At 38.7% G+C, this 27,408-nt stretch overlaps 1 protein-coding gene across 8 annotated transcripts in view; it reads left to right on the top strand.

Annotated features, from left to right (window-relative positions):
* The window catches only part of NEK1 (NIMA related kinase 1), a 119,687-nt gene that overhangs the window by 65,956 nt on the left and 26,323 nt on the right, over nucleotides 1–27,408 (top strand). For 5 of the 8 annotated variants that reach the window (XM_065908038.1, XM_065908035.1, XM_065908034.1 and 2 more), the window contains 10 exons: nucleotides 11,217–11,300; nucleotides 11,712–11,795; nucleotides 12,223–12,300; nucleotides 13,191–13,286; nucleotides 16,058–16,189; nucleotides 17,995–18,060; nucleotides 18,142–18,370; nucleotides 20,850–21,002; nucleotides 23,133–23,306; nucleotides 27,033–27,153. In XM_065908038.1, the coding sequence (XP_065764110.1) occupies nucleotides 11,217–11,300; nucleotides 11,712–11,795; nucleotides 12,223–12,300; nucleotides 13,191–13,286; nucleotides 16,058–16,189; nucleotides 17,995–18,060; nucleotides 18,142–18,370; nucleotides 20,850–21,002; nucleotides 23,133–23,306; nucleotides 27,033–27,153 (1,217 nt within the window). The remainder of the gene's footprint in view (nucleotides 1–11,216; nucleotides 11,301–11,711; nucleotides 11,796–12,222; nucleotides 12,301–13,190; nucleotides 13,287–16,057; nucleotides 16,190–17,994; nucleotides 18,061–18,141; nucleotides 18,371–20,849; nucleotides 21,003–23,132; nucleotides 23,307–27,032; nucleotides 27,154–27,408) is intronic. The other 3 variants (XM_065908041.1, XM_065908036.1, XM_065908040.1) reach the window with 2 other exon arrangements.

Raw genomic sequence — 27,408 nt, 5'->3', positions numbered from 1 at the left:
ATATTTTATGATCAGAGGACATACTTTGTCGAACGTCAGTCATTTTACATTTGTTAGGATCGTACTTTGACCTAGGATATGATCTATTTTCATGAATGTTCCATATGCACTTGAAAAAAATATGTACTTTGCTGTCGTTGGGTGGAGTGTTGTGTGTTTCAGTTAGACACAGTGGTGCTTTTCAGTACTTCTTGATCTGTGCTGACACTATGCCAATATAATGTTTGATACTAAGGTAGGAGAGTTGAAGTCTTCAAATGTAATTGTAGCTTTATCTGTTTTTCCTTTCAGTTCTGTGAGGTTTTCCTTTCTATTTTTTTTTTTTAAAGCATGTGCACATTTAGTATTATTGGGGCTTTTTGATGAATTAACTTTTTTATTATCAAAATACAGCCTTTTTGTTCCTTGTATTAGGCTTTTGTTTTTGTTTTTCTGTGTTACAAATTAGCATAGTTTAGTGGCTTTTAACAAAGCAAAATTGAACACAATGCTCATCTGCTTAGAGTTAATCAGTGGTTGCCTAGTGTTTATAGGATAAATTAAACCTGAGTAGCTTCCCACGAGGCTTCTATCCTTTGTCTTTTTTATTGCTCTTGATTTTCCTGTTCCCTTCTTCATCCCTTACACTTCAGCATTACCAGACTTTGCAGTTCCTGATGTCATTGTTTCTAGTTTTTGCCTGAGAGTCCATCTCATTTATCTTAGTGGAGAGACCTCATGGTTCCTTTCTGTTGCCTTGTTGATTTGTGGTTTATGGCTGAGGATGTGGTAGAGATTCCAGGGCAAGAGTAAATATGCTTTTACTGCCACTGTGTTGGTTTCCTGCTTAGGAAGGGATGGTGGTTAACTGTAGAAACAATTACTGTTAATTTGTGCAGCATCTTAGTTTACGTAAAGCTTTCTGATTCTGTGACCTTCATGTATCTTCATAGAGTACATACTCCATTATTGCTGTGAGAAAACTGTTGATCCTGTGCTGCAGGTCTGTATTGCACATTATGTTGCATGGGCTGAAACAGGGAAACATGGCCTCTCCACAAGTTCATCAGCTCTGATGAATGAGCTGGGGAATCTTAAGGAGGAGAGGCATGTGGCAGACACCTCAGGGAGACCTTTGCACGCTGCTCTGAAAACAGTCAGGAACCTGGGATCCGACTCTCGCATGAGGCGCAGTAAGTCAGCCCTGCATCTCATGCAAGAAACCCTCCTTAGCCCAGCAGTCTTGATGCTGGAAAGAGCTGCTTAATGTAAACCCCCACATTTTGTAGTAAAGAGTGAAAAAAAAATGCTTTTTGGGGATTTTACCTTGAAAAATGCAATTTAAAAATTATTTTGTCTTATATTTATCAGAAGTTTGTATATATTTGTAAGTCCATATTAATTCTGAAAGTAACTTGAGAAGGATTATATTTTTTCAGATAGAATTTTATAATGAATAATATATGTATTTTATCAAATCCAAGTTACAACTATAAGGCATAGTGTTATGTATGATTAAAAGAGAAAAAAAAGTTGCTAATTTAACTCAATACAGTGCTTTTTATCACTTAAACTTTTTGTTTTATACTTGTTGAAATAATTCTTAGATTTTTTCATTACATTATACTTGAGCATTCGTAAAAAGGAAAATGAATAAAATAAATTGGTAAAGGTGTTCATTCCTAAATCTACTTTACATTGATAATTTGTTTTCCCAGTCATTCCTTTTTAAAATTAGGGTCATTACTGTTCACGTTTTCCCAAATATTAAACTCTGTACCACCACGTGCACTGAGATTTCAGCATTTCTTGAAAGAGGACCCAGATTTTGTTTCTGGGATTTTCCTTCAAGAGTCAGCAAGCTTTGGTGCTGGTGCTTTCTTGCTGTCATCAGAGGAAATCAGTGGAAGGTCTTCAATAACTACTAGGCTCCTGTTTCATCTTGGACAAACCACTAAGTGAATTTTTTACTTGAAACTGAGGAACTAAGGTTGCCCAGTTATGACACCAAGAAAGAAGAAAACTAATGAAGTTCATATGTTTACACCTATGTTATAACTGCTGCCTGGTCCACAGATCATGAAGATGCCATTGATTATAAGATTCTTGCACCCCATTTCAGATATGTTAAAATGTGAAAAATTTTCATGTTAGGATAGATGAAAGATGGTGTACCCTTCACTTCAAAATTTCTGTATGGTTTACTTTTATAACTGTATTATGAAAGAGGGCGATTTCTTTTTTTTTTAAAGAGGGCAATTTTTTTACAGAAATGGTTGAGATTTTAACAGTTCTCCAGAGATCATTTCTGAATTTTTTAATTCCAGTAATATTTTGAAGGACCAGCATCATAATTCCTTGCAGTTTTTTAAAATTCACATAACTTATTCAGTGACTATTTGTAGATGATTTTTCATGTAATTTGAAATATTTTCCAGCATCGTTGTCTTTATTTTCATGAAATCCTTTCATCTTTTGCATGTTTTATAATTTCCTTTGTCAGTCAGTTTGTATTAGACATGCATTATATTGTCAGATATGAATGGGAAAGATTAGAGATCTCTTCAGGAAAATTAGAGATACAAAGGGAACATTTCATGAAAAGATGGCCACAATAAAGGTCAGAAATGGTATGGACCTAACAGAAGCAGAAGGTATTAAGAAGAGGTGGCAATAATACACAGAAGAACTAAATGAAAAATATTTTCGTGACCCAGATAATCACGATGGTGTGATCATTCACCTAGAGCCAGGCATCCTGGAATGCGAAGTCAAGTGCAGCTTAGAAAGCATCACTACGAGCAAAGCTAGTGGAGGTGATGAATTTCAGTTGAGCTATTTCAAATCCTAAAAGATGATGCTGTGAAAGTGCTGCACTCAATATGTCAGCAAATATGGAAAACAGCAGTGGTCACAGGACTGGAAAAGGTCAGTTTTCATTCCAATCCCAAAGAAAGGCATTGTCAAAGAATGCTCAAACTACCGCACAGTTGCACTCATCTCACACTCTAGTAAAGTAATGCTCAAAATTCTCCAAGCCAGGCTTCAACAGTACATGAACTGTGAACTTCCAGATGTTCAAGCTGGATTTTAGAAAAGACAGAGGAACCAGAGATCAAATTGCCAACCATTTGCTGGATCATCGAAAAAGCAAGAGAGTTCAAGAAAAACATCTACTTCTCCTTATTGAGTATGCCAAAGCCTTTGACTGTGTGGATCATCACAAACTGTGGAAAATTCTGAAAGAGATGGAAATACCAGACCACCTGACCTGCCTCTTGAGAAGTCTGTATGCAGGTCAGGAAGCAATAGTTAGAACTGGACATGGAACAACAGACTGGTTCCAAATCAGGAAAGAAGTATGTCAAGACTGTATATTGTCACCCTGCTTATTTAACTTATATGCAGAGTACATCATGAGAAATGCTGGATGAACCACAAGCTGGAATCAAGATTTCTGGAAGAAATATCAATAACCTCAGATAATGCAGATGACACCACCCTTATGGCAGAAAGTGAAGAAGAACTAAAGAGCCTCTTGATGAAAGTGAAGGAGGAGTGTGAAAAAGTTGACTTAAAACTCAACATTCAGGAAACTAAGACCATGGCATCTGGTCCCATTGCTTCATTGCAAATAGATGGGCAAAAATTGGAAACAGTGACAGAGTTTCTTTTCCTGGGCTCCAAAATCACTACTGATGGTGACTGAGTGACTGCACTGACTGACTGGCTGATATTGTCAGATGTTTACAACATTGAACAATCAAGGAGAGACTGATCAACAGAGACCTCGATGTTATGAATGAGGAGAAACATATTATTTGGGGACTGCATTCATAGTGGTCATTATTGCTTGTTTGGGGGCTCTGACAGCATTCAGCATTCTAACTGCTGAGACTTCTATATAACAGCTCTACCTATAGAACAGTACAGTGATGGTTATTTACTCTTCAAGAAAAATATATTAACATCACTGATTTAAGGAAGCACATAAATATCTTTTCATTAAGAAATATTAATGTTCATGACTTGTTTGTACAGTTTGAAAATGTATATACATTTACACTGTGATTTATTCCTATAGCCAGTTGTAAAATGCCTGTTTTGCTGAGAAACAGAAGCAGTTGTAAAGAGGTTGTGACAGATAAACATCTGAAACCTAATATGTGTTTTCTGGTACTAAAATCTCTTTATAAATAATCAAACCTAAACAGTTACGTTTTAAGTCTTAAAGATTAACGCTCTAAAATTGGAAAACTGCTGTATTTAAATTATTTGATCAGCACATTTTGTTAGCTGCTTTATATTAGAAGAATCATAATGAATTACAACATTGTTTCTGTGGCAAAATGAAATCAAAATTTCTGCCCTATGAATAAGCATTTGGAGCAAAAATAATTTTTAGGTCGAATTGTGATTTAAAGTAACCAGGTATTTCAGAGTAATTCCATGTGTTTGTATGCGAATTCAAAATTTTCCCTTTTCACATAATTTTAAATTTAGAAAAAATGCAGGTTAAGAAAACTGTTAACAAGTAGGACCTCAAGCCAAGTGATTTGTCTTTCTCTGAACAGTATTCATAAAAATTAACTAAAGTTACTTAGAATCTAATCCTGACAGGAATTTTCTGGAGTGGAGATTTTGATTTCCAGGTCACAGATTTTGAAACTGACTCAAGTCTTAAGTAGTTTACCCAAGATCACTTGATATATCTGGAGGCAGCAGGCAAACCCAGTATATCTGACTTTCAAGATCATTCTTCCAAGTATTTTGCTTTGCTGTTTGTTCCTTTTTAAATCCCATGTTAGTGTTTACTTTAGGTAAAACTTGTGAACTTCATGATTTTGTAGTGCAGGGACAGGCAAACATTTTCTGTGAAAGGGCAGATGGTAAATGTTTTAGGCTTTGCAGCCCATATGTTGTCCTGAGTAACTGCTCAGCTTTGCGTGGCAGAGTAAACTTGAGCGAATGGGCGGAGCTGTTCTGGTGAAACCTTCAGGCAGCTGACTGGATGTGACCTGAGGATTGTAGTTTGCTCATTCTTGTTATGGCGTATCCTAACAGCAAATTAGTTCTTCATCACTAAGTTGTTTATTTTGAGAAGATAATTTTTTCAGCTCTTAAAAAAAAAATGCTTCATTGTCCTGCTCAAATACAATTTTTGGTACATAGAAAAGAATATATTTAATATATGTATAAATTATCAAACAAAATAAGAGACCCAGGAGGTAGAACACTAAGTTCAGTCTGTACTGTTCCATAATCTAGGGATTGGCAGGTATTATTCTATAAATATCTTAGTCTTTTCAAACCATAATATTTCTGTCATAACTACCAACTCTGCATTGTCACATGATAGTAACCATAGACACTATGTGACTGAATGAGCATGACTGAGCTCCAATATAATTTTACATAGGGACTGAAATTTGGATTTCATATCGTTTTCATATGGTCATGAAATACTTTTTTTTTTTTTTGACCATTTAAAAATGTACAAAACCATTCTTAGTGTATGAAACATAAAAGCATAGGTGGCGAGCTGGATTTGACCTGTAAGCCATAGTTTGACAACCTCTGTTCCAGAGTTTGTTTCTGGGATTGCTGTAAAGACTAAAACATAGTCTTATGGTAATTCTGGAACCTTGGTGCACAGTTGAACCTTGAACAATGTGGGAATGAGGGCACTGACTCTCCTTGCAGTTGAAAACATGCAGGTAACTTAAGCCTATACTCTGTATACATGATTTCCTCCAAATCAGGTCTGCAGTTCAGCATCCATGCATGTATTCAACAACAGCAGGTTTTGTGGGACTGTAGTGTGTTTACTATTAAAAAACATCTTTGTATCAGTGAACCTCCCACAGTTCACATTCACAGTGATTAAGGGTCAACTGTACTATTCTTACTGTGGAGTATATTGTAATAACTTCTCCACTCTTCCAGGACCCACTTTTCCCTGCTCTTCCCTCTAAATGCAGTAATACTCTGGAAATCATCTCTCCTATATTTCATTAACTGAGTGTCGGACATGCCTGCAGTCCAGATCCACCATGGAAGTGAAAGTGAAGTCACTCAGTTGTTTACGACTCTTTGCGACTCCATTTACAATAGCCTACCAGGCTCCTCCGTCCATGGGGATTTTCCAGGCAAGAATACTGGAGTGGGTTGCCATTTCCTTCTCCAGGAGATCTTCCCGACCCAGGGATTGAACCCAGGTCTCCCACATTGTAGGCAGACACTTTACCATCTGAGCCACCAGGGAAGTCCCAGATCCACCATAGACATAGATAAAAAACAAAACTAAACAAGAAAAGAAGGCTGAGTGCCAAAGAATTGATGCTTTCAAACTGTGGTGTTGGAGAAGACTCTTGAGAGTCCCTTGGACTGCAAGGAGATCCAACCAGTCCATCCTAAAGGAAATCAACCCTGAATATTCATTGGAAAGGCTGATGCTGAAGCTCCAGTCCTTTGACCACCTGATGCAAAGAGCTGACTCATTGGAGAAGACCCTGATGCTGGGAAATATTGAAGGCAGAAGGAGAAGGGGATGCCAGAGAACAAGATGGTTGAATGGCACCACCCACTCAGTGGCCATGAGTTTGAGCAAACTCCGGAAGATGGTGAAGGACATGGAAGCCTGGCATGCTTAGTCCATGGGGTCTCAAAGAGTTGGACACGGCTGAGCGACTGAACAACAACAAAAAAGAAAATCCTCTCACTCGCCAACATACTGGGAAAGAGGAATCCCACTGTCTGCCCCCGGGGCTCCTGGTGGGTGGGTTAAACTGTGGGCAGCAGTGAAGCCCCAGGCTGTCCCAGCCCCATTCCACAACTAGAGCATGAGCAGTTGACCGGGAGGACAGTTTGACCCACCTGTGGCAGCAAAGCCCTGGACTATCCCAGTCCTCCTAACATCTAGTACATGAGCAGGTGATCCATCTGTCCATAGCAGTTTACACAAAGCTCTGTGTCCCCATGCTCACTGCCTGATGACAAGGAGACCAAGCCCAGTGGCAGCTCCCCCCATGCCCCATCAGGAGATCTTCAGTAACAGCAGGTGACCTGGGAAGCAGCTTCATCTTCACAGAACAACACCAGGGTGCCTGAGCAGGAGCTGCATCAGCACCAGAATAATGAAGCAGATCAGAGTAATGTTACAAGAGTTCAGAATACCAGACTTTCATTGAAGTAAAGCCCACAAAAATAGGCCAGAACCTGAATTTTAGTAAATTGAATCCAACCACAACCAAGTGGGATTTAGTCTGGAAACCCATGTCTGTTTTGTTGATAGGAGTCAATGTGATCCACCCTTTCAACAAGCTAAAGAAAATTGTTACCTGTGATCGTAACAATTGATGCAAAAAATCTTTTGACAGAGATCAACATACATAATATAAACTGTCAGTAACTAAAAATCAGTGGGATTGTCCTCAACCTCATGATACACATCTCTAAACAAATTCACACCCAAGTTAATACTTACAGGCAGAGGACTGAATGTTCTCCCTCTACTGTCTGGAAACAGACAAGGAAGTTAACTCTCACCACTCTTAATCAGCATCCTGCTGGCAGTTTTGGTTAGTGCATTAAGGAATGAAAAAGAGGATAAAGGCATGCAGATTTGAAAAGAAGAAATGAAACTAATGTTTCCAGTTGATGTGATTATCTGCATAGAATATCTCAAGGGCTCTATACCAAAGCACTCCTAGAACTGAAAAATGAACTCATTATAGTTACATGATATAAGATCATTTCACAAAAGTCAACTGATTTCTGTACATTGACAATGAAGAAATATCAACTGATATTTTTAAAAAGCACTATACCATTTACAATTGCCCCAAACAAAGTGGGGGGAAAAAGTATAATAAACATGTAAGATTTGTGCAATGAAAATGATAATATCTTGATTAAATTGACTTGTTAAATATTTAGAGACACATGCCATGGTCGTTAATTGGAAGACTCAATGTGTAATAAAAAATGGCAAGTCTTCTTAAATTTTCAATTCTTAGTAAAATCTCAGAAACATTTTAAAATAGATTTAGACAAGTGTATTTTGAAATTTATAAATTAGGTTGAAAAAGTAATTGCAGGTATGGACTATGAATTTTAAATCTTTATGACTAGGCTCAAACATATCTTTATTAATCAAAGTAGGAACAATTACAGTCAACACATTTTTTCAAATAAGAAATAAGTTTGTTTATTCCTATAGTGTAAAAATCTGTGCTTCAGGATTCAAGGAACTCTTGGAAAGCATTTTCTGCCTATTGCTTATTATGGAAGCATTTTCCCTGCAAAAAGTTGTTGAGGCACTTGAAAAAGTAGTAGTTGGTTAGCAAGAAGTCAGGTGAATATGGTGGATGAGGCAAAGCTCTGTAGCCCAATTCATTCAAATTTTGAAGCATTGGTTGTGCGATGTGCAGTTGTGTGTTGTTGTGGGGAAGAGTTGGGCCCATTCTGTTGACCAATGTCGGCTGCAAGCATTGCATTTTTTGGGGTGCATCTTATCAATTTGCTGAGCATACTTCTCAGATATAATGGTTTCACTGGGATTCAGAAAGCCACAGTGGATCAGACGGGAACCAGACCACCGAAGAGTGACCATGACCTCTTGGTGCAAGTTTGGCTTTGAGAAGTGCTTTGGAGCAGCTTCTTGATCCAACCACTGAGCTGCTCATCACTGGCTGTCTTGTAAAACCCACTTTTTGTCACACGTCACAATCCAGTCAAGAAATGTCTCATTGTTAGACAAAAGTATGAACCTTGACCTCAGCCTCACACTGTATAAAATAGAACAGTTCATGCCGTCTAATGTAAAAGAGAAAATTGTAAAACTTACAGGAAAAGAAGAAAATTTCAAGACCTAAGACTAGACAAAGAGTTCTTAGCACAATCCATAAAAGAAAAACTTGATAAATTTGACTTCATCAAAATTTAAAACTTTTGCTCTCCAAAAGACCCTGTTACGGGGATGAAAATACAGGTTATATATTGGGGGAAAATATTTGTAACCTCATGTTTAACAAAGGATTTGTATCTAGAACATATAAAAACTCAACATTAACTGTACAAAGTTATATAAAGCTTTGTATATGTTTGGCACAGTGGTAAAGAATCTGCCTACCTATGGGCAAAAGACACTCTAAACCAAGAGGATATGCAGATGGAAGATAAACATGTGCAAAGATGTTCAGCATTATTAGCCATTTGGGAAATGCAAATTAATTAAAGCCACAATAATGTATCACTGCCTTCCCAATTGTGATAAAACCAAATGCTGGTGAGGATGCTGGTAGGGGTGTTAAATGATACAGCCTCTTTGCAGAACTGTTTGGCAGTCCCTTTTAAAACTGCAAATGAATCTGTAATACCAAGAGCAGGCAATTCTACTGTTGGGCGTTTGTCCCAGAGAAAACTTCTTTTCACAAACATTTTGTCGTTGAGTCACTAAGTCATGTTTCACTCTCTGCAACCCTTTGGACTATAGCTCACCAGGCTTTCCTGTCCATGGCATTTCCCAGGCGAGAATACTTGAATGGGTTGTCATTTCCTTCTCCAGGGGATCTTCCAAACACAGGGATTGAACTCACTTCTCCTGCATTGGTAGGCAGATTCTTTACCACTGTGCCACCAAGAAAGCCCAAGAAGCTTTTAACATGAGTGTTATTAGCAACCTTATTCTTCATAGTCAAAAACGTGAAACCCAAGAGTCCTTCAGCGGGTGAATGAGTGAAGAAAGCATAGCATTTCCATACCATAGTCTGCTACTCAACACTCAGATAGAACACACCATTGAGTCTTGTGTCCAGTGCCTTGAATGGACTGCAGGGGAGCAAAACCAAGTGAAAACTGTCAACAGGAGGAGGATACATACTCTGTATATATATATAGAAGTTGTTGAAATATAATTGTAGAGATGGAGAACAAATCAGCAGTTGACAGGTAGGGCTAGAGTAGAAAATGTGGCTGTGAAGTGATATAGTAACGGTACAGTTAAGTATCTTGATTTGATGGTGGTCTAACAAAGCTGTGTGTGTAGTAAGATGGTCTGTTGCAGATATAAAAATGTGCATGTGTAAGCAGTGAAATCCTGTGGTTCATCCAGGGCCAACTTCCCAGTTTGGATAGTGTACTGCAGTAGTACAAGATGATACAGTTCGGAGAGACTGGATGAAGGGTACGCGGGACGTCCCTGTACACTCCTTTTCTTCTTTCTGTTGTTAGCTATAATATTTCAAACTGAAATGTTTGAATTTCTACATAGGCACATAAGGAAATCTGGAGGAAAATACTGTTAAACTTTAAGTTTCTCAGATGGTAGAATTATGAATGTTTTGTCTTTATTTTATATGTTTCCTATGGTGAACTTACATGATTTTTATGAGAGAAAAAGATACTGACATAAATAGATACAATCAAAACTAATTTCCAGTGGAAATAGTAATTGCACAATTTGCTCAAAAGGGTACATTTGCACTGTGAACTTGGAGGCCATTGGTAGCCTTGGAAAATTTTCAGAGCCATAGTGGGATCAGAATCCAAAGTGTAGCAGATTAAAAAATAAATGGGAAGCAGAAAAATGTAGGTGACAAATACAAATAGTATACTTCCAGCAAGCTGATAGAAAGAGGCGAGATGGGTAGAGGGAAGAGGGCTTTGATTAGTAAGCTGGGGGGCTCTTGGAGCACCACTGCTGCTGTAGGAAGAGAGCGGGGTCCTTACGAGTCATTTTGGCAAGGAGCTTATTGCACCCTTGGGATAGACCATGAGATCACGTGTCCCTGTGTGGTTGGGTGGGTCACTTGCAGTCTAGGTATGCGGCGCACCTGCGAGCAGGGAACTGGAGCTCGCATGTTCCCCGTCATGTGTGTGTTTAGTATGTAAGCGAACACGTAGACATGATGGGCCTATGTAGAGAGATTTTGATTCGGAGTTTAGCTGACCTCCAAAGCAGTTTTAAAACTCTGTTGGCTCCAGTGGCTAATAAAAGTGTATCTGGTCTCTATAAATATTGATTAAGTTTAGGGTTTAATTGCTTTTTTCTGTTCACTGAATGCATCGGTTAAATTGATCAAGGGAAATGCCAGGGTCTGTTTTCAGTTTATCAGCTAAGCACCTAGATGTGATCTGTACTTGCCAGCAGAAATAGTGGCCCCAGGCTGTTCCTAGGTAAGATGCTGCTGTAGCTGTAGTCATTCTTTAAACTTAGTACATTACATGATGCACAGGGCATCCTGCACAACCTGGCAGCTCTCTATGGAGGCAGGCCCAGCTCTTCACGAGGAGGGAAGCCGAGAAACAAAGAGGAAGAGGTACGCCTCCCGCATGCTCGCTGCCTGGCACCGTCACTTTGAGTTGATTGCCTTCCTTTCCTGCATGGTTTACGTTCTTCACGGTGATTGGAGGATTTGTAGGTCTGTAGGGACCTGTTAATATATCTTGGCTGACATACTGTGTTATGATTTTGCTCCATAACTGCTTTTCCGTATTCTGATTTCAGTTTCTTTCAATAAAATTAAAAATTTGTCACTGTAATGTATTTCTTTTCATAAATAAATTGATCTAAATTAAACACTTGAAAGCTAATATTACATTTCCATTAACCAGATTTCAAAATTTTATTTCTTATATTCCCATTAACACTTTTCTTTAAAAACATTTTAGCATTAAAAATATTGATAGTTTTTTTTTAATTGAAATGTTCCTTTTTTTTCTCTTTGTAGGTTTATTTGGCAAGACTAAGACAAATAAGATTGCAGAATTTCAATGAACGCCAACAGATTAGAGCCAAGCTTCGTGGTGAAAAGGCAGGTTGAAAATCTATTTTTCAAAAAGTACTTGAATGACATTATAATATATTGAGATTAAAAATGCTGTGCCACTAACACAAGATAAAATCTCACGAAGACAGTGAAAGTCAAAGACCAGAAAAACTATATATAGGAATACAGAAAATCATATTTATGTGACTTAAAATTGATAAGACCTGTTCCAGTGGAATTCTGAGAGGAAAGTGTGAGTAGTAGCCATGGACATAGAAAAGGGGACATTTTATATCATTCTCTTTTTATGTTTTTCCCAGTGTCCATAAGATTTGATGGTTCTGGAGAGTTCAGTTGTAGCTCTGAATAAGTTACCATTTTTCATTTTTAGATGTTTATTTATTCATATAAACTCTGCAGTGAATTTGAGGTTCTATCCTAAGTGCTGCTGTGCTTACTACTTACTTTGTAGAAGGAAACTGACAGCTCTGAAGATCAAGAAGGAAGTGAGGAGGCCGATGTGAGGCGTAAAAAAGTGGAAGCCCTGAAGGTATGTACTGGAGGTGATATGGGTTTTCTTAGAGAAAAGGGAACCCGAGATAGAAAATTGTGTTCTTAAGTCTTTCGTCGTTAAATCACCTTATTCTTTTGCCTTAACTTTTCTTTGTCCTCACTTTGTTTCTGAAAAGTAGCATTTCTCTCTCTCTCTATATCTTATTTATGGAGAGCAATTTGATGAAAGCATGGCATAAATATATGGAACTATCACACAAGTAATCTTAAAAAGAGAAAATGATAACCCTAAAAATGAAAAACATAGTGTCCATTTCTGTGAAGACAAGTTTGTTCATAATAGTCATGTTTCAAAACTTTTCCATTTTTATTTCCTTTTGAATGTACATTCATTTATTTTCATTCCAGAGATACTTATTGAGCAGCTGCTGTGTTTGACACCTGGTTTAGGTGCCGGGTTTGCAGCTTGATGTTTGTATTCTGGAGGGGCACCCCCCGCAGTACACACACACACACTCTCAGCCACACTGTCTCACACATAGACATGCATTCACATGCACTGTTGTTGTTGTTTAGTCACCCAGTCGTGTCTGACTCTTTGTGACCGCATGGACTGTAGCCCCCCAGGCGCCTCTGTCCATGGGATTCTCCAGGCAAGGATACTAGAGTGGGTTGCCATTTCCTTCTCTGGGGAATCTTCCTGGCCCAGGGATCAAACCCAACTCTCCTGCATATACGGTGGATTCTTTATAACTGAGCCACCTAAGAAGCCTCTACACATATACACTTACACACAACCCTAACCAAAAAAGATTAATGTGTGTTTGTATGTAAGCATATATGGAAATACTTTTTAGACCTGGAAAGAAAGGCAAACCCCGTGCCTTTCTTTCTGGCGTTAATTTTGTGGATTGTCCTCCTCTGCAGGCCCAGGCAAGTGCCCGTGCAGCCGTCTTGAAGGAGCAGCTTGAGCGCAAGCGGAAGGAGGCTTACGAGAGAGAGAAGAAGGTGTGGGAGGAGCATGTAAGCTGAGACCCCTGTGAGGACCCTGCCTTTGCCGCCCTCCCAGCTCTCAAGGGAGCTGTGCCAGCCATAACCCTGTGATTCTGTGTTTTTATTCTCATTCATTTCTCTGCATCTGTATCTTTCATCAATTAAGGATAATGATCTATGTGGAAGTTATTTTGGTATTTGATGTGAGGTGAGATAAAATAGTATTTGTATTTATCTATACTTCCAAGAGTAGCTAAGTTGACAATTTCATGTGTTTATAAATCTGGCCTCAGTATTTGGTGAAATTTTGAGTTTTGTCATTAGGTGTCACTGTCGATTAATTTTTCAGCAACTAGTGTAGTTGACAGATAAAATAGAAACAGTTTTACAGTGGTAATTAAAAACCTTTTGTGAAGATATAAACAATATAGAAAGTCTTGACTGTATTAACCTGGTAATAAAATAGCTACGGGAAAAAGCTTCCAAAGCAGTTTGTTTCCTAACCCTCACTTATGAAACTTTCAGATCAGTGTTTTATTCCTTTAGCACATTTAAAAAAAACAACTTTGACTGAATTTTTTAAAAGCTTCTTAGAATGAAGTAGATATTCTAAAGTTAGCCAGGTAATCAGTTTGTAACAAAATGGGTTATATCTGTTTTGAAGTTTTATGTTTTTTTCATCTATGAAACTGTTTTTTTCCTTAACTTAGTTAATTTTTATGTTGGTTTTTTTTTTTAATGTCAGTATCTTTCTGAATTAAGGACTCAATCTAATGTTTTCTTTCAGAAATTGAAAAATACATGATGGTCTTCTGTCTTACAGTCTGGTTAATGTTGAATAGCGTTAACATTTCTGTCTAAAAATAATATATCCATGATGTTTACACAGAAGGCCCCAGTTCTCCTGTATTAATAAATGTATTGCTTGGCTTATAATGGTGTTGCCACATCTCAGTAGTTACTCTGAATTACCCTTAATTTTTTAATAACCAAATTAGTTTTGTTTTAAAGTAATTATGAGAGTTAGGAAGATGTTCTCTTTGTTTTTGTTCTTTGGTTTGGATTTCATATGCCTTTCTTTAGTTGTTATCTCAGGTTCTTTATGTCTGTTTAGTTGATCCAGGGAGAGAAAAGTAGATGTTTGATCATAGTGTAAGCATTTCCTGGAGGCTGCTCGGGATCCTTCTTATTAGATGCCAGTGACTTTCTTAGACCATGGATCAGATATCTTCAGCGACTGTCTGTGCTAGTCATTAGCCATATATGTGGCAGCCATATAGATTTTAATATAATACGGAGTAGATTTTTAATAATAATGTGTGAAACATTTTCTTCATTAAAATACCTTCTGTTGATTAAAAAAAAAGATTTTTTTTTCCAAGATGAGTCATGTGAAAAGAATGTAACAGCTCTCCCTCCTGTATCTTGATCCTGCTGGACTGAATTTGGTGGTCTTTGTTCTCATGCCTTGTTTAACTCATAACATTTATCAATAAGTATTTTTATCTATTACTTAAGGCTTCTCTTAAGGTTGAAGTTAATATAGATTGTGCCTTTGGTGTTGTATCTGAAAGTCACTGCCAAACCCAAGGCCATCTGGGTTTTCTCCTGTGTCATCTTCCAGGGACTTCTCTGGTTTTGACTTCCACGGTTGGGTCAGTAATCAGCTGTGAGCACTTGTCAGGGTGTCAGGTTGTTTCTCTGTTTGCCTGTGGGTGTCCAGTAGTTCTAGCATCGTTTGTTGATAAGCAGTCTGTGTTTTCTGCAGTGAATTGCCTTTGCTCCTTTGTTAAATGCAGTTGACTGTATTTGTGTGGGTCTGTTTCTGGGCTCTCTGGTCTGTTCCATTGATCTGTTTTCATTATTATCACACTGCCTTGATTACCTCAGCTTTCAGTAAGTCTTGAAGTCAAGTAGTATCATTCCTCCAACTTAGTTCTCCTCCTTCAGTTTTATGTTGGCTATCTCCATCTCCCTTTGAACAAAATAGTTGTTGGTATAAAATGAAAGACCAGAGAACTAAATGCTAGAATTGGATTACTATCTTATGCTTAGAACATGCTCAATGAATACTAGTTTAAAATATTTATATTGATACTTTTTCATCAGAAATTCTTGTTACTTATTTCAAGAAGAGATAGAAGTTGGGAGTGACTTGCTACCGTGTTCCTGTGAGCAGACTGAGAAATGCCATTTCCTTATACTTACTGAAAGTTCAGGACATGATTTCACATTGTTTACAGAGTCTCCATGGCAAAATAAAAGCAAAAACATGTGAAAATAACAAATGATATTTTCCGTGAAGTAAATCTTATTACCTGTACTTTTCACGTCTTCCTTTCTTATTTATGTTGACATTTTATAATCAGGGCGCTCATGTTGGATAACTGATGTTCACATGTTAAGATTGTGCCAAATTTTAGAATTTGCAGAAGCATCTCTTTTTGAAGTATAAGATTAGTAAGTAAGCTTTTTTTGTTTTTGCCAGAATTAGTAAGGGGTTGAAATTAGAGCACTAATGTGTAATCTTTTAGAAGGCAATTGTAAAACATTGTTAATGCAGTGGAAAGGAGTTATTCAGCACCATGGGACACATGGCTGTGTTTACATGTGAGGTCAGAGACATGTCTGTCTGTTCACTGATACTTCCCCTGCACTTAGTACATTGCCTTGCACAACAAAAATTGAGGAATGAAAAAACTTCTTGTGGTTAGAGCGTATAGGCTGTGATCTTATATATATACCACTTTATCTCTTCATGCAAATATAAATTTGCCAGTGTGCTTATGTTCTTATTACAGTTGGTGGCCAAAGGAATAAAGAACTCAGATGTGTCTCCGCCTTCAGGGCAGCAGGAAATGGGGGGTTCTCCATCAAAGCAGCCGATGAGACCTGTTATTTCTGTGACTTCGGCTTTGAAGGAAGTGTGTATGGTAAGCTTTCTATAATTTAGAACTCCTCAAAGTCAAAGAACACTAAAGGGACTAAATTTACTTAAATTACGTTAATTCTTAATGTCTGATTAGGTTTTTCTAGGGAAAAAATTACTGCTTAAGATTTTCATGTATGGTTTATTCTTGAGTATTGGAGCCTCACTGTTCTTAGGTTTCAATATAAGACCACTTGATAGATAAAAATGTATTAAAATGATTCCCCAATACTGTAAAAGACTCTTGAACAAAAAAATATAAAAATGTATGAAAAATAATGCAAAAAAACACTTTTATTTCCTGGCACTCAAAATTAGCAGAAGTTCATTTCTTGGTATAGCAAATGTTAGAGGACTCAGCATAATTGCAGTTAATTCATCAGTTATTTCTTTAAGCTTCTACTTTTGAATCTCTATCATGCCATCAGGAGTATAAAACAAAGAACTGTGGGCAGGTAAAAAGTTTAAACTTGGAAGTACATAGCAGGTATCCATCTGAAAGGGGAAGCACTCTATTCTGAGGTTGAGGGAAAGGGACTCCTGATGTGGGATTCTAGCCTGGAACTCAGCAGGTGGAGGAACAGTCTCCTGAGTTGTGTTACACCTTAACCTGATTCTTTCCTTTCCTGGTTGTTGAAGTCTGTGCCTATTATTTGTTGAATTTCATTCAGTTTTGGCAGACAGCAGTGATGTTATTGGCACACCAATTTTCTACAGCCTCTGTGTTTATCTTGAAAATGAGATTATGTAGGAAGTACCAGGCTTGGTTAGCTCTCAAGAACTCCCAGGAACTCGAGGAAGTCCCTCCTGTTCCTCAGGAACAGTAGGAAAGCACTGTTCTCAGGCAGGGCCCGTCTCCTCTCCTCTCTGGTAACGACCGTGTGCTGCGCTCTTCACCCCACCCCTCAGATGCCGTGTGCGGGCCCTGCCCGGTCCCAGTCTCACCCCACGCAGCTGCTCACCTCTCTGGTTGTAGCGACTGCTAATTCCTGCCACTTCACTGGGTAAAATGCTCTTTGTCTGATTTACAGGTGTAACTCTGAAACTGACCACTATTTAATAAAATTTGAGGTAATCCATGTAACCAAACGCTTTTCCTTTATGGGTTTTCTTGGTAAATATCATTTGCTTAAAACTTTGAGAACTGCTTTTCCTTACCCCAAGTCTTCCAGGTACCTTTGATTTCATGGTTTTTGTAACTACTAATTTCTCTTTTTTTATGTATTTCATATACTAGTTGGTCTAATTACTTTGATTATACTAATCAGAAAACAAAATTTATTTTAGCATTAGCACAAAGTACATAGGACTCCTTACTGTTATTCTTTGTTTAGGGAGAAAAGCCAGTTCTCAATTATCTTTAGTAAGTAGTACGGCTTAGTAACAATATATGTACCTGAAACGTAAAGACAGCTTACAAACAACACACCCTCTCTTCATTATTCATCTGTCAAAATGTCCCTAACTCTAATTGAGTATAAAAACTAATTGTTTAAAAATTTCTGTCATAAATTTATATTTATCAAAAATCAGGTGCCAAAGAGGAAAAGGATATAGTTAAATACCTGGTCTAGTAACACAGAAATGTGACAATAATTGAGAATTGGCCATTCTAGCATATTATCACATCTATTAGAGGATAATAAGTAATTATTTCTCATTGCTGATAATGAAGGAAGCTATGTTAACATTTTGCAGTAATAAAAAAACAAGGAACATGGAATGCTAATGAAAAATAAAACGTAAAAATATAAAAAATTGTAAGGTATGCTTTAAAATAACGTTATTTCTTACTCTCTGTGTTTAAAGGACAGAAGTCTAACTGATGCCCAGGAAACCTCAGAAGAAATGCAGAAGAGTAACAGTGCTGTTTCAGTAGGTACAATTTTCAGATTTCCTGTCAGTCATTCCACTTAATCATATACCTATTAAAATGCAACATTTTAACTGTTTCAGAGTAAGCGAGAAATACTACGTAGATTAAATCAAAATCTTAAAGTTCAAGAAGATGAAAAGGGAAGGCAGAGTCGTCCTGAAATGGGTACGGTAACTGCTCATGAAGATACCAAAGAGCTGGAAAAAGAAAAGTCAGTTTCATCGGATCGAAAAAAATGGGAGACAGGAGGCCAGCTTGTGCTTCCTGTGGATGAACTGGCCCTGGACACTTCCTTCTCTGTGACAGAAAGTGCGTATGAGCGCGCTCAGGTGCCGTCTGGTCCACCCCAGCCCCCTTGTGGCCGTGTGGCTGGACACTCTGAGGATGCCCCACGTACAGGGGCTGAGAGCCTGGAGGGGGTTCTGTAATAAGTGAGACATGGAGAAAATCATTCAGCTTCAACGTGGGAGGGCTTTCACCTTTTTTTTCACTTTTTTTTCTTTTTTAACACTCTTTTAAGCTTTCTTTTTTTAAACATTGTATTTATTTTTGGTTGCACTGAGTCTTTGTTGCTTTGCTTTCTCTAGTTGCAGCAAGCACAGGCTACTCTCTCGGTGTGGTGTGCAGGCTCCTCAGTGCAGTGGCTTCTCTTGTTGTGGAGCGCAGACTGTAGGTGCACAGGCTTACAGGCGGTTGCAGTATGTGGGCTCTGGAGTGCAGGCTCAGTAGTTGTGGCACACAGGTTTATTTGCTCCAAGACATATGGAATCTTCCTGGATCAGGAACTGAACCCATGTCTCCTGCACTGGCAGGTGGATTCTTATCCACTGTGCCAGCAGGGAAGTCCCACGAGAGGGTTTTCCCCAACAATCTGTGATGTGAGAGCAAGAACGAATGGCACGCATGTAACCTGTGTTACTCCAGCCCTTCCTCCCTCCTTAGAGTCACCTGTCACCGGGAGTAATTCTTGGTGAGAATCAGAAGAGTGCACTTGGGCAGAACCTGGGAAGGTCCGGGCAGTATTGAGCAGGCCTGTGGAGAGTCTCATAGGCTGTCCCTTAGCTCAGCAAGGATTCCTAAGCCCCTGCCCTTGTCTCACGCTGTCCCAACCCTGGAGTACAGCGGGGAACTGACAGAGACACATGCTGGCGGGGGTTCGCTTTCTAGGCGGCTGATCTGATCACCGCCTAACTGAGTGCTGTTTTATGTGGGTTTTTTTAATGGGCCATTTTGGTAGAATTCTTTTTTTTTAGTACCTTGAAGCAAAGTTCACAGACTCCACAGCAGGCAGCTGTGTACTGAGTCCCACTCTCTCACATAGACACACACACAGACTTGTAAGGGCCTCATGGGAAGTCTACTAGTGTGTCAGAGGAATAACTTTGAAAAGCAAGTGAGGATGCATCAGAAAAGGAAAATTGAGAGTGTGATATGAATTTAAAAGGAAGAGAGAGGGCAAGATGAGGGCTAGAAAATCTGCACTCTGTTTGTCAGAGGGGGGCCTTGTGACCTTGGTGAAAGCAGTGTTGCTAGAGGTCAGGGGCCAGAAGTAGAATCTGGGGGTTAAGGAGTGAGTAAAAGGTGAGGGAGGAGCCTCTTCTGGAAGCTGAGCTGTGAGGACAAGAGAGGGATGCAGTTCCCCCTGGTGGAACCTTACAGAAAAGAGCCTGAGAGTCAAAGTGCAGCCTGCCTTGCTTCTCAGTACGTGATGGACCTTGGTTGCAGGGAGCATGAAAATCCAGTGTCCCTTCCCATCCATGCCTGAGCCAGGCTCCCTGTGGTTTTCATGCCACTTGCTTTGTCTGTCTGCCTCCTCACCGCTCACCTCGTGTCACTGGAGTCTAGCCGCTTTATTTCACGGCCCTCCTCCCCTCTCTTCTTCTCAGCCCTTTGCATGGAGGCCTCCTTGTTTCTTTCCTCACCTTGCTGTTCATCCTTCCCCCATTTCTGAATTCCTCCATGTCATAGAGCTCTTCACGGTCTAGTCTGTGTACAGCCCTGGGCCCCACCTTCCATCCCTCACCCCTTCACCCAGCTTCCCAGCCCCGCAGTCCCTTGCCGATTGCTTTGTCATCTTTATCAGATACCATGTGGCTGTAAGTTATGGGTCTGTTCATTGTTCTCTGCTCTTTTTAACCATCCTTTTAAAAATTGTTTCTTACTGGTAATCATTTTGCTTAAACAAAACCGAATATTGTCTGATAAATTGCAGGTATTTACTTTCATGGACGGGTACACAAAAATATGTATCATGTATTTGGTCACCGTTGAAAGTTTGTATGACTTACATACCCCGTAATATTTGAGAATATATCTTACCTATTACTGCTGGGTATCTATATGCTTCATGTATTAATTATTACCAAGTGTTCTGAAGACTCAAACTTCAGCAGGTGATTTTCTCTGTTTCGCTTTGCAAAATTTTGTTCAAAAGGTTAACCCCAAATTATTATTGTCAAATAGGAAGTTTCAGTTGCTTACTTAGGATAAAGAAGATAAAACAAATTTTCTTAAAGTACTTTTCTCTACTTTTAATCCATATGCACATTTGTCTTAGGATATTTTTCTATTCTCTGCAATTTATAGAAACAAAATATTAACATATTTTATCTATTTTTGTACTATCCCAAATTATTCTTAATTAAAAATTTTTTTCTCAAGTAAAAATGTTATAGAAACATAACTTACATTTTTTCCATTTTTATATTTCCTAAAACTAGAATCTGCCTTTAATGCAATGTTGTTATTAGAGTCTATGACTGAAATTTTTTATATCTTTTTCTTTTAGAACATACAGTGGGAGAGGTTATTAAATTAGATCCTAGTGGATCTCCAAGAAAAGTCTGGGGGAAAAGTCCTACAGATTCTGTTCTGAGGATACTTGGAGAAGCTGAACTGCAACTTCAGACAGAACTCTTGGAAAACACAACTATTAGAAGTGGTGAGCAGAGAAGCTCTTTTTTTTATATTAGATGTAATGTTAAAAACATACTTAGTTATCATTTTGTGTATGTGATGCCTGAACACTTAAGATTTACTCTCTTAGCAGCTGTACTTTTATTGGTAACTAATTAACCACACTGTGTGTTAGAGCTCTAGAAACTTATGCATAAACATAAATTTAAACAACTGAAGGCTTGTACCCCTTAGAGACATCTCCTTGTTTCTCCCACTTCTGAGGCCCTAGCAACCACTGTTCCAGTTTCTGTGAGTTTGGCTTTTTTAGATTCCATTTATATATGATATCATACAGTGTTTATCTTTTCATGTCTGACTTATTTGTGACATTTAGAATCCTATCTTCCATGGATTTCCTTCATTCTTAAGGGTGAATACTATTATTGTGTGTGTGTATATATATACACACATGTTAGGGGTTAGGAGGTTAGGGGTTAGGAGGTGGGACAGTTAACATTGAACATTCTGAGGAGCTGTGTTTATTGACAGGATCTCTAAGATGTGAGCATGAAGTGACTAAGATGAGGGGAAAAAAGCATCATGGGGATGAGTTGACCAGCCCAGATCCAGGAGGCTTGTTCAAGGTGTAGACATAAATCTAGCAGGTTAGCTGAGACAGAACTCGGGTGGGGGCTCCCAGTAGTGAACTGTAGAGCAGCATCTCCAAGGAGTGGATGTGGCTGACTTGGGTGTCTTCCAGTCATTGCAGTGAGCTGTTCTGGGCAAATCAATGCTCTCCAGACAGCAGTTAAAAGGATGGAAAGTTTCTGAGCACTTGCCACAAAACACACAAAAACATGAGTTCATAATTTTAAAGAGATCATCCTGATATATATAAACACATATACATATGTATGTATGTGTATATATACACACACATATGTATGTATGTAATTCTGACATTTCTGTATATATGTAAAAGTTTCACCTAAAGGAAGAGGCATAAACCATATGTTAACCACCTTAGAAATTTATTTTTATTTTTAAATTTTTTCACCACTTGGTATTTGTAGCTTTATTATCAAGTAACTATATTATTTTGTAACTATTGTCAAGCTTCAGTATGTTTCAAATAACTAAATACTGCAACTGAGACATTAAAATGCAAACTAACTTATCAAAATAATTGTATTCTGAATATTATATATAATATTATACATTTTATATTACATAAAGAGTTTTTATACAAAAAGTTAAGGTTTGTTTATGATCATTGAAAATCTGAAATACATTTGAACAAAGCATTCCTATGCATACATATGTAATCACTCACCAAAACCGTATATGAATGTGGTTTTGAAAAATAAAATTACATTCATACAACAAAGGTGAAATATGTTTTTATTAATTTGACAGTATTACTTCTAAACTGCACACATATGAGTGATATGACTTCATTCTGTATATTTACAAATTTTATTTTAAGGAATATATTTTAAGAAATTTGTATAGTTCATAATCATTAAAATGTCTATCCACAGGCATAATGTAGACCCTGCCCAGTGAATAGAAGAGTTTTGATGGTCAGTCATATCATCTGTGTATGACACCATAGTTTTAGAAAAATGTTCTATTCAGTTGTACAGTTTGATACATCTTCATAGCTCTGCTTGTCATCAGTATTTACAGATGATGTACAGAGCTTAGAGGAGAATGTACAGAGAACTAGGTACTCAAGAAAGAGTATTGCTGGTTTCTCAAGTGGAGAACACCATAAACACCCAAACACAGTAAGTTAGTCATTTAACTAAGTGTCAGTCCTTCAAAAAGGTTCATACACTGTTGTGTCATACATAGCTTTGATGCTGAAATGTCAAGTTCAAAACACTTTTAAATTGAATGAGAGCTGTGATTTTTAAGTAAAGTCAAACATTTTTCTAACTGATCTGAAAAGCCTGCGAAGCTGTATCTTTATAACAAAAAAATGCCTTTATAACAAAAAAAAATTTAATTTGACTATCATGTGCCTTAATCATTTATTAATGTCTAGTACATAACAAAACTTAACTAGTAATTACCTGCTGTGAGAATGAGCTTTGTTCTAAATGCTATTGAAGATAAAAGTCAGGTCAGTGTGAGAACATAGCATGATTTTTCAGTTTTGTTGTTTCAGAGATTTCTCCTGAAAGGGAGAATTGCAAATCCTTAATTATTGAAGAAGAAAAAGTGAAATGTATTTCACTGGAAATGAACCCATCAGCTACTGTTGATTCTTCGGTTGAGACAAACAGTCCAAACATTAGTGAAGCATCTCCACAGATAGCATTGAAACCAGAAGATTTGGAGGGTATGTTTTCATGGGGCAAAAGGAGATTTATTTGGTTTAATATACTTCATTGTCTTCCTTATAAACAAACCTTCAAAATATTTGTTTATGTTTGGGTGATTGATCTCAAATTAGGTTCACTATTTTTCCAGTGCCAGGTCTTTTTTTGTCACCACATTGCAGATCACCCCAAAACTTAGTGTTAGAATAGCATCCATTTTACTCTGTCTCCCAATTTTGGAACAACGGCCAATTTTACTCTGTCTCCTCATTCTATGTGTTGGGAGTTGAGTCAGGCCCTGGCTCGCCCCATGCTTTTCTAGTGCGGGTGCTCTCATCTCAGTGATGACCTGGTCTCATGGGTCCAAGAGGGCTTACCTGGTGTCCTGACTGGTACATCTGGAAGATGGTGAGGCCGGCCCCTTCCTCTTCAGGCAGCCTCCAGGCCTTTCTCTGTGCTCTGTCCAGCAGGATGGTCTGACGTCTTCCATGGCTCACATGTACACAGGCAGAAGCTGCTTATACTTGTAGATACTAGTCTCCGAACTGGCACAGGGTTGCTTCTGCTGTATTTCATTGGTCAAAGTAGTTACAAACAAGCCTGGATTCAGAGGGAGGGGAAGCAGGCACCTCTCAAGGGTAAAAGGGTTAAATATTTTGTTGTTGTTGTTCAGTCATTTAGTCATATCCAGCTCTTTGTGACTCCACGGACTGCAGCATGCCAGGCTTCACTGTCCTTCACTATCTCCCAGAGTTTGCTCAAACTTCTGTCAGTTGAGTCAATGATACTATCTCATCTTCTGTTGTCCCCTTCTCCTCCTGCCTTTAGTCTTTCCCAGTGTCACAGTCTTTTCCAATGAGTCGGCTCTTCATACCAGCTGGCGAAAGTTTGGAGCTTCAGCATCAGTCCTTCCAGTGAATATTCAGGGTTGATTTCCTTTAGGATTGACTGGTTTGATCTCCTTTCAGTCCGGCGGGCTGTCAGGAGTCTTTGTATTTGTAGCCATCTTTAATGTCAAAGTCTGCCCTTTTACCAAACTTATTTATGTCCCCTCACATGCAGAATACACTGACTCTTCATAGCCACATCTTATTATGACATTGGCTCAGATGTTGTCGTCAAGGTCAGACCTGTGTTTTTATGAGGTTCTTTGGGTGCAGTTCTTTGAATACATTTACTTTCAATCTGAAGACCTAGAGAATTCTTTTCACTTGCTTTTTCATTCATAAATCTAACACAGTGATGACTAGGACGTGAGACTCCTTGTCAAAAACAGGGAAGATTGTGGGTACATAGAAACGGGATCCCACCAGGAGTAGCTTGGCCAGCTTGCTTCCCTCCCAGCAAACATTGGTGCCCTCAAAGGCTCTTCTGTTGGGCTGTATCTTTCCTCTCAATCACGCTGGGGAGTGCTTCTGCAAGTATTAATGATTTTGTGAACTTTGTGTGAATGTTATTGACATTTAGTGAAAAACCACTGGGGTTTTTGGTTTGGGTTTGTTTTTTGAGACTGTGCCCTCTCTGCCTGCAGTTGCTGTGAGGAAGGCAGTTGAGATGCTCAGCAATCCTCTTGTTCAACAGCAAGCGTCAGAAAGACAGACCTTTAAATCCTTCTGTGCCCCAGCAGAAAGTCTTATGGCCTTCTGTTTTTGACCTCTGCCTTTGCCCTGAGACCATGCCCTGAGACCTCAGGCATACTTTGCCTGAAGTTAGTGTCTATCTGGAGGCATCTTTTCCCGTGAGAAACTTCCTCTTTTGAGTTCTCCTCATGAGCTAAACTGATCTTTCTTCAACTCACCTTTTTCTCCTTGTGGTTTATAAGTGGCTACCTTAGGAATCTCACTGGCACTGTAAATGGTCTACTCAGATAGCTTCTTAGCTCTGTCACTGAATCTCTTAGGTGCCTTTTCTTTCATCCTTTTTCATGTCACAGGGCAACACTTTCTGCCACCATGTCACGAGAATGCCCTTTCCTCCAGCCTCCAGTAACCGCTCTTCACGGGCGAGGCTCTCACCACAGCCTTCTTGAAACCTTTCAGTGTCAGATGCTGACCTGTCCCCAGAGCAGTACACATATCTAACCTTTGTGGTGTCAACACCCTGTCTTCAGATAGGAGATTCTGTTTCAGTTATCTCTCGCTGCAAATCAGTTTGCTTCCCAGACTTAGTGACTTAAAAGAACTGTCTTGATTTATCTCACACTCTGTGGATTAGGAGCTGGGACTTTCCTTCTCCTCCTCGTGGCATCAGCTGGCATCGCTCAGTGGTGTTGAGCCATCGGCTGTGCTTACTTGGGTGGGAGGTGCTGTCTCTGCACAGCTGGCACATTGGCTCGGCTGGGCCTGTGCTGCTGGGTCCCACTCCTGTGCTTTAAGTCTCAGGGCCTTGCCATGTTGTTTCTCCAGGGCCCTTAAACTGCTTTCTTGGTGGTTTAAACTTCCGGATTCCAAGGTGGAAACTGCCAATTCTCTTAAAAGGCTGGATGTGGGCCAGGCCTACAGGACTCCAGCTGTACTCCACTGGTCCAGGCAGTCCCACTGCTGATCCAGACTCAGGTACTTGGGAAAACAGAGCCCCCTCTGGATGAGAGGAAGACTGGACAGCTGCCACATGTGTGACCTTGTAGTCTTATGAAATCGCCTTGTTCACTAGAATCTTAGTTAATGATTGTCTTATTTCTTTTCTTAAAAAAAAAAAAGAACCTGTTAGGTGTATATTTAATAATGGTAACTGTATAGCCTATTAGAGCTGGGACAAGAGCTGGGACAGTTTTTCTGCAAGAGCCATGTAGTAAATATTGTTGCCTTTGTGGGCAGTACAGTCACAAATCTAGTTTGTGGAATGAATCACATTGATGTGGCTTAAGGTGCCAGAGAACAGTTACTCATTTAAAAAATTTTGAGCAGGACACCCCTGCTCCAAGTGCTTACTTGTAAGGGTGACCAAAAAATCATTTGAATAAAAGATAAAAATTTTAAGGATTGGTACAATACCAATCATCTCTCTAAATAGGACAACTAACTAGAAAATTTTAAAGTAGAGAAGGAAAAAAAGGAGTGGCCATGGTGGCTGAAACAAGAAAGTATCAATAATTTGAATTGGACGGGAAAGAGAGAAATTAAGAAACGAAGAGAGTTTCTCTCTTCTCATTGCTCTTAACTTTCAGGAAATATCACCCAGGTGAAAGATGAGCCACTGCCAGAGAACAGAGATAGTTCCCTGGTTATTAATTATTTGAGGGTTTAGGAAAATAGATTTAGCACCCTAGTTATATTCACCTTTTCACTGTGAAAGTCCAGGTAAGAGGGTTTTTTTTTTAATTTTTGATGATTGAACTTTCTAATCAGTTACTAATCAGTGGTATTATATTCTACTCTGTGTCCATATTTCTGGCCACAGATAGTGTTATTCTTTAAGTTTTTATATCTTCTAAAAAGCAATTTATATATTACTGAAATGTTAATGAAGAAAAACTTTTCTGTAATAATGAAAAATACAGAGTACACAATATGTCTTCTGGGTATTTTTATTGCAATGAAAATGCAAAAGGAGAAGTCTGTTATTTCAGAAACAACTAGAGTGTAAAGACAGTAAGATTAAGGATCTGTAGATAACCTACTGATTTTTTGTTAGAGTTACTACATTAGCCTGAAACGAGGTATGATCATCTATAAGAGATTTATTCTGTTTTCTCCAAGTGGGATTTTGCTCTGAGACCTGTCTCTGGTCCTGTTTTTGCCTTGCAGAGCCTGCTGACCTGGAGGCAGAAGTACTGCAGGAGCCAAGTGGAGCAGACAGAGATGGCGGTTTGCCCCACCCCGTTCTCGACATGTGGGTCAGTGAGAGAGAAGGAGCAGAGGAGGCTGAGTACGTCACCTCTTCCCTACATTTCACACCTGCTCCCTTCATGTCATGCCTTTCACAGAAATACTGGAGCAACCCAATATTACATTAAATCAATTAAAAAAATAGTTAATTTGGGAATAGGTATCACATTCGTGAGGTTCAGAAATCAGTAAGCAAAATATACAGTGAAAGGTCTGTTTCCCACTTTTGTCCCCACCCAGCAAATTCCCACTCTGTCCTCTTTCCAAACATGGTTAATATATACAGAAGCAAAAG

Source organism: Muntiacus reevesi, chromosome 17 (assembly GCF_963930625.1).
Source record: "Muntiacus reevesi chromosome 17, mMunRee1.1, whole genome shotgun sequence".
Taxonomy (NCBI): Eukaryota; Metazoa; Chordata; class Mammalia; order Artiodactyla; family Cervidae; genus Muntiacus; species Muntiacus reevesi.
This window is presented reverse-complemented; position numbering and strand designations above follow the sequence as displayed.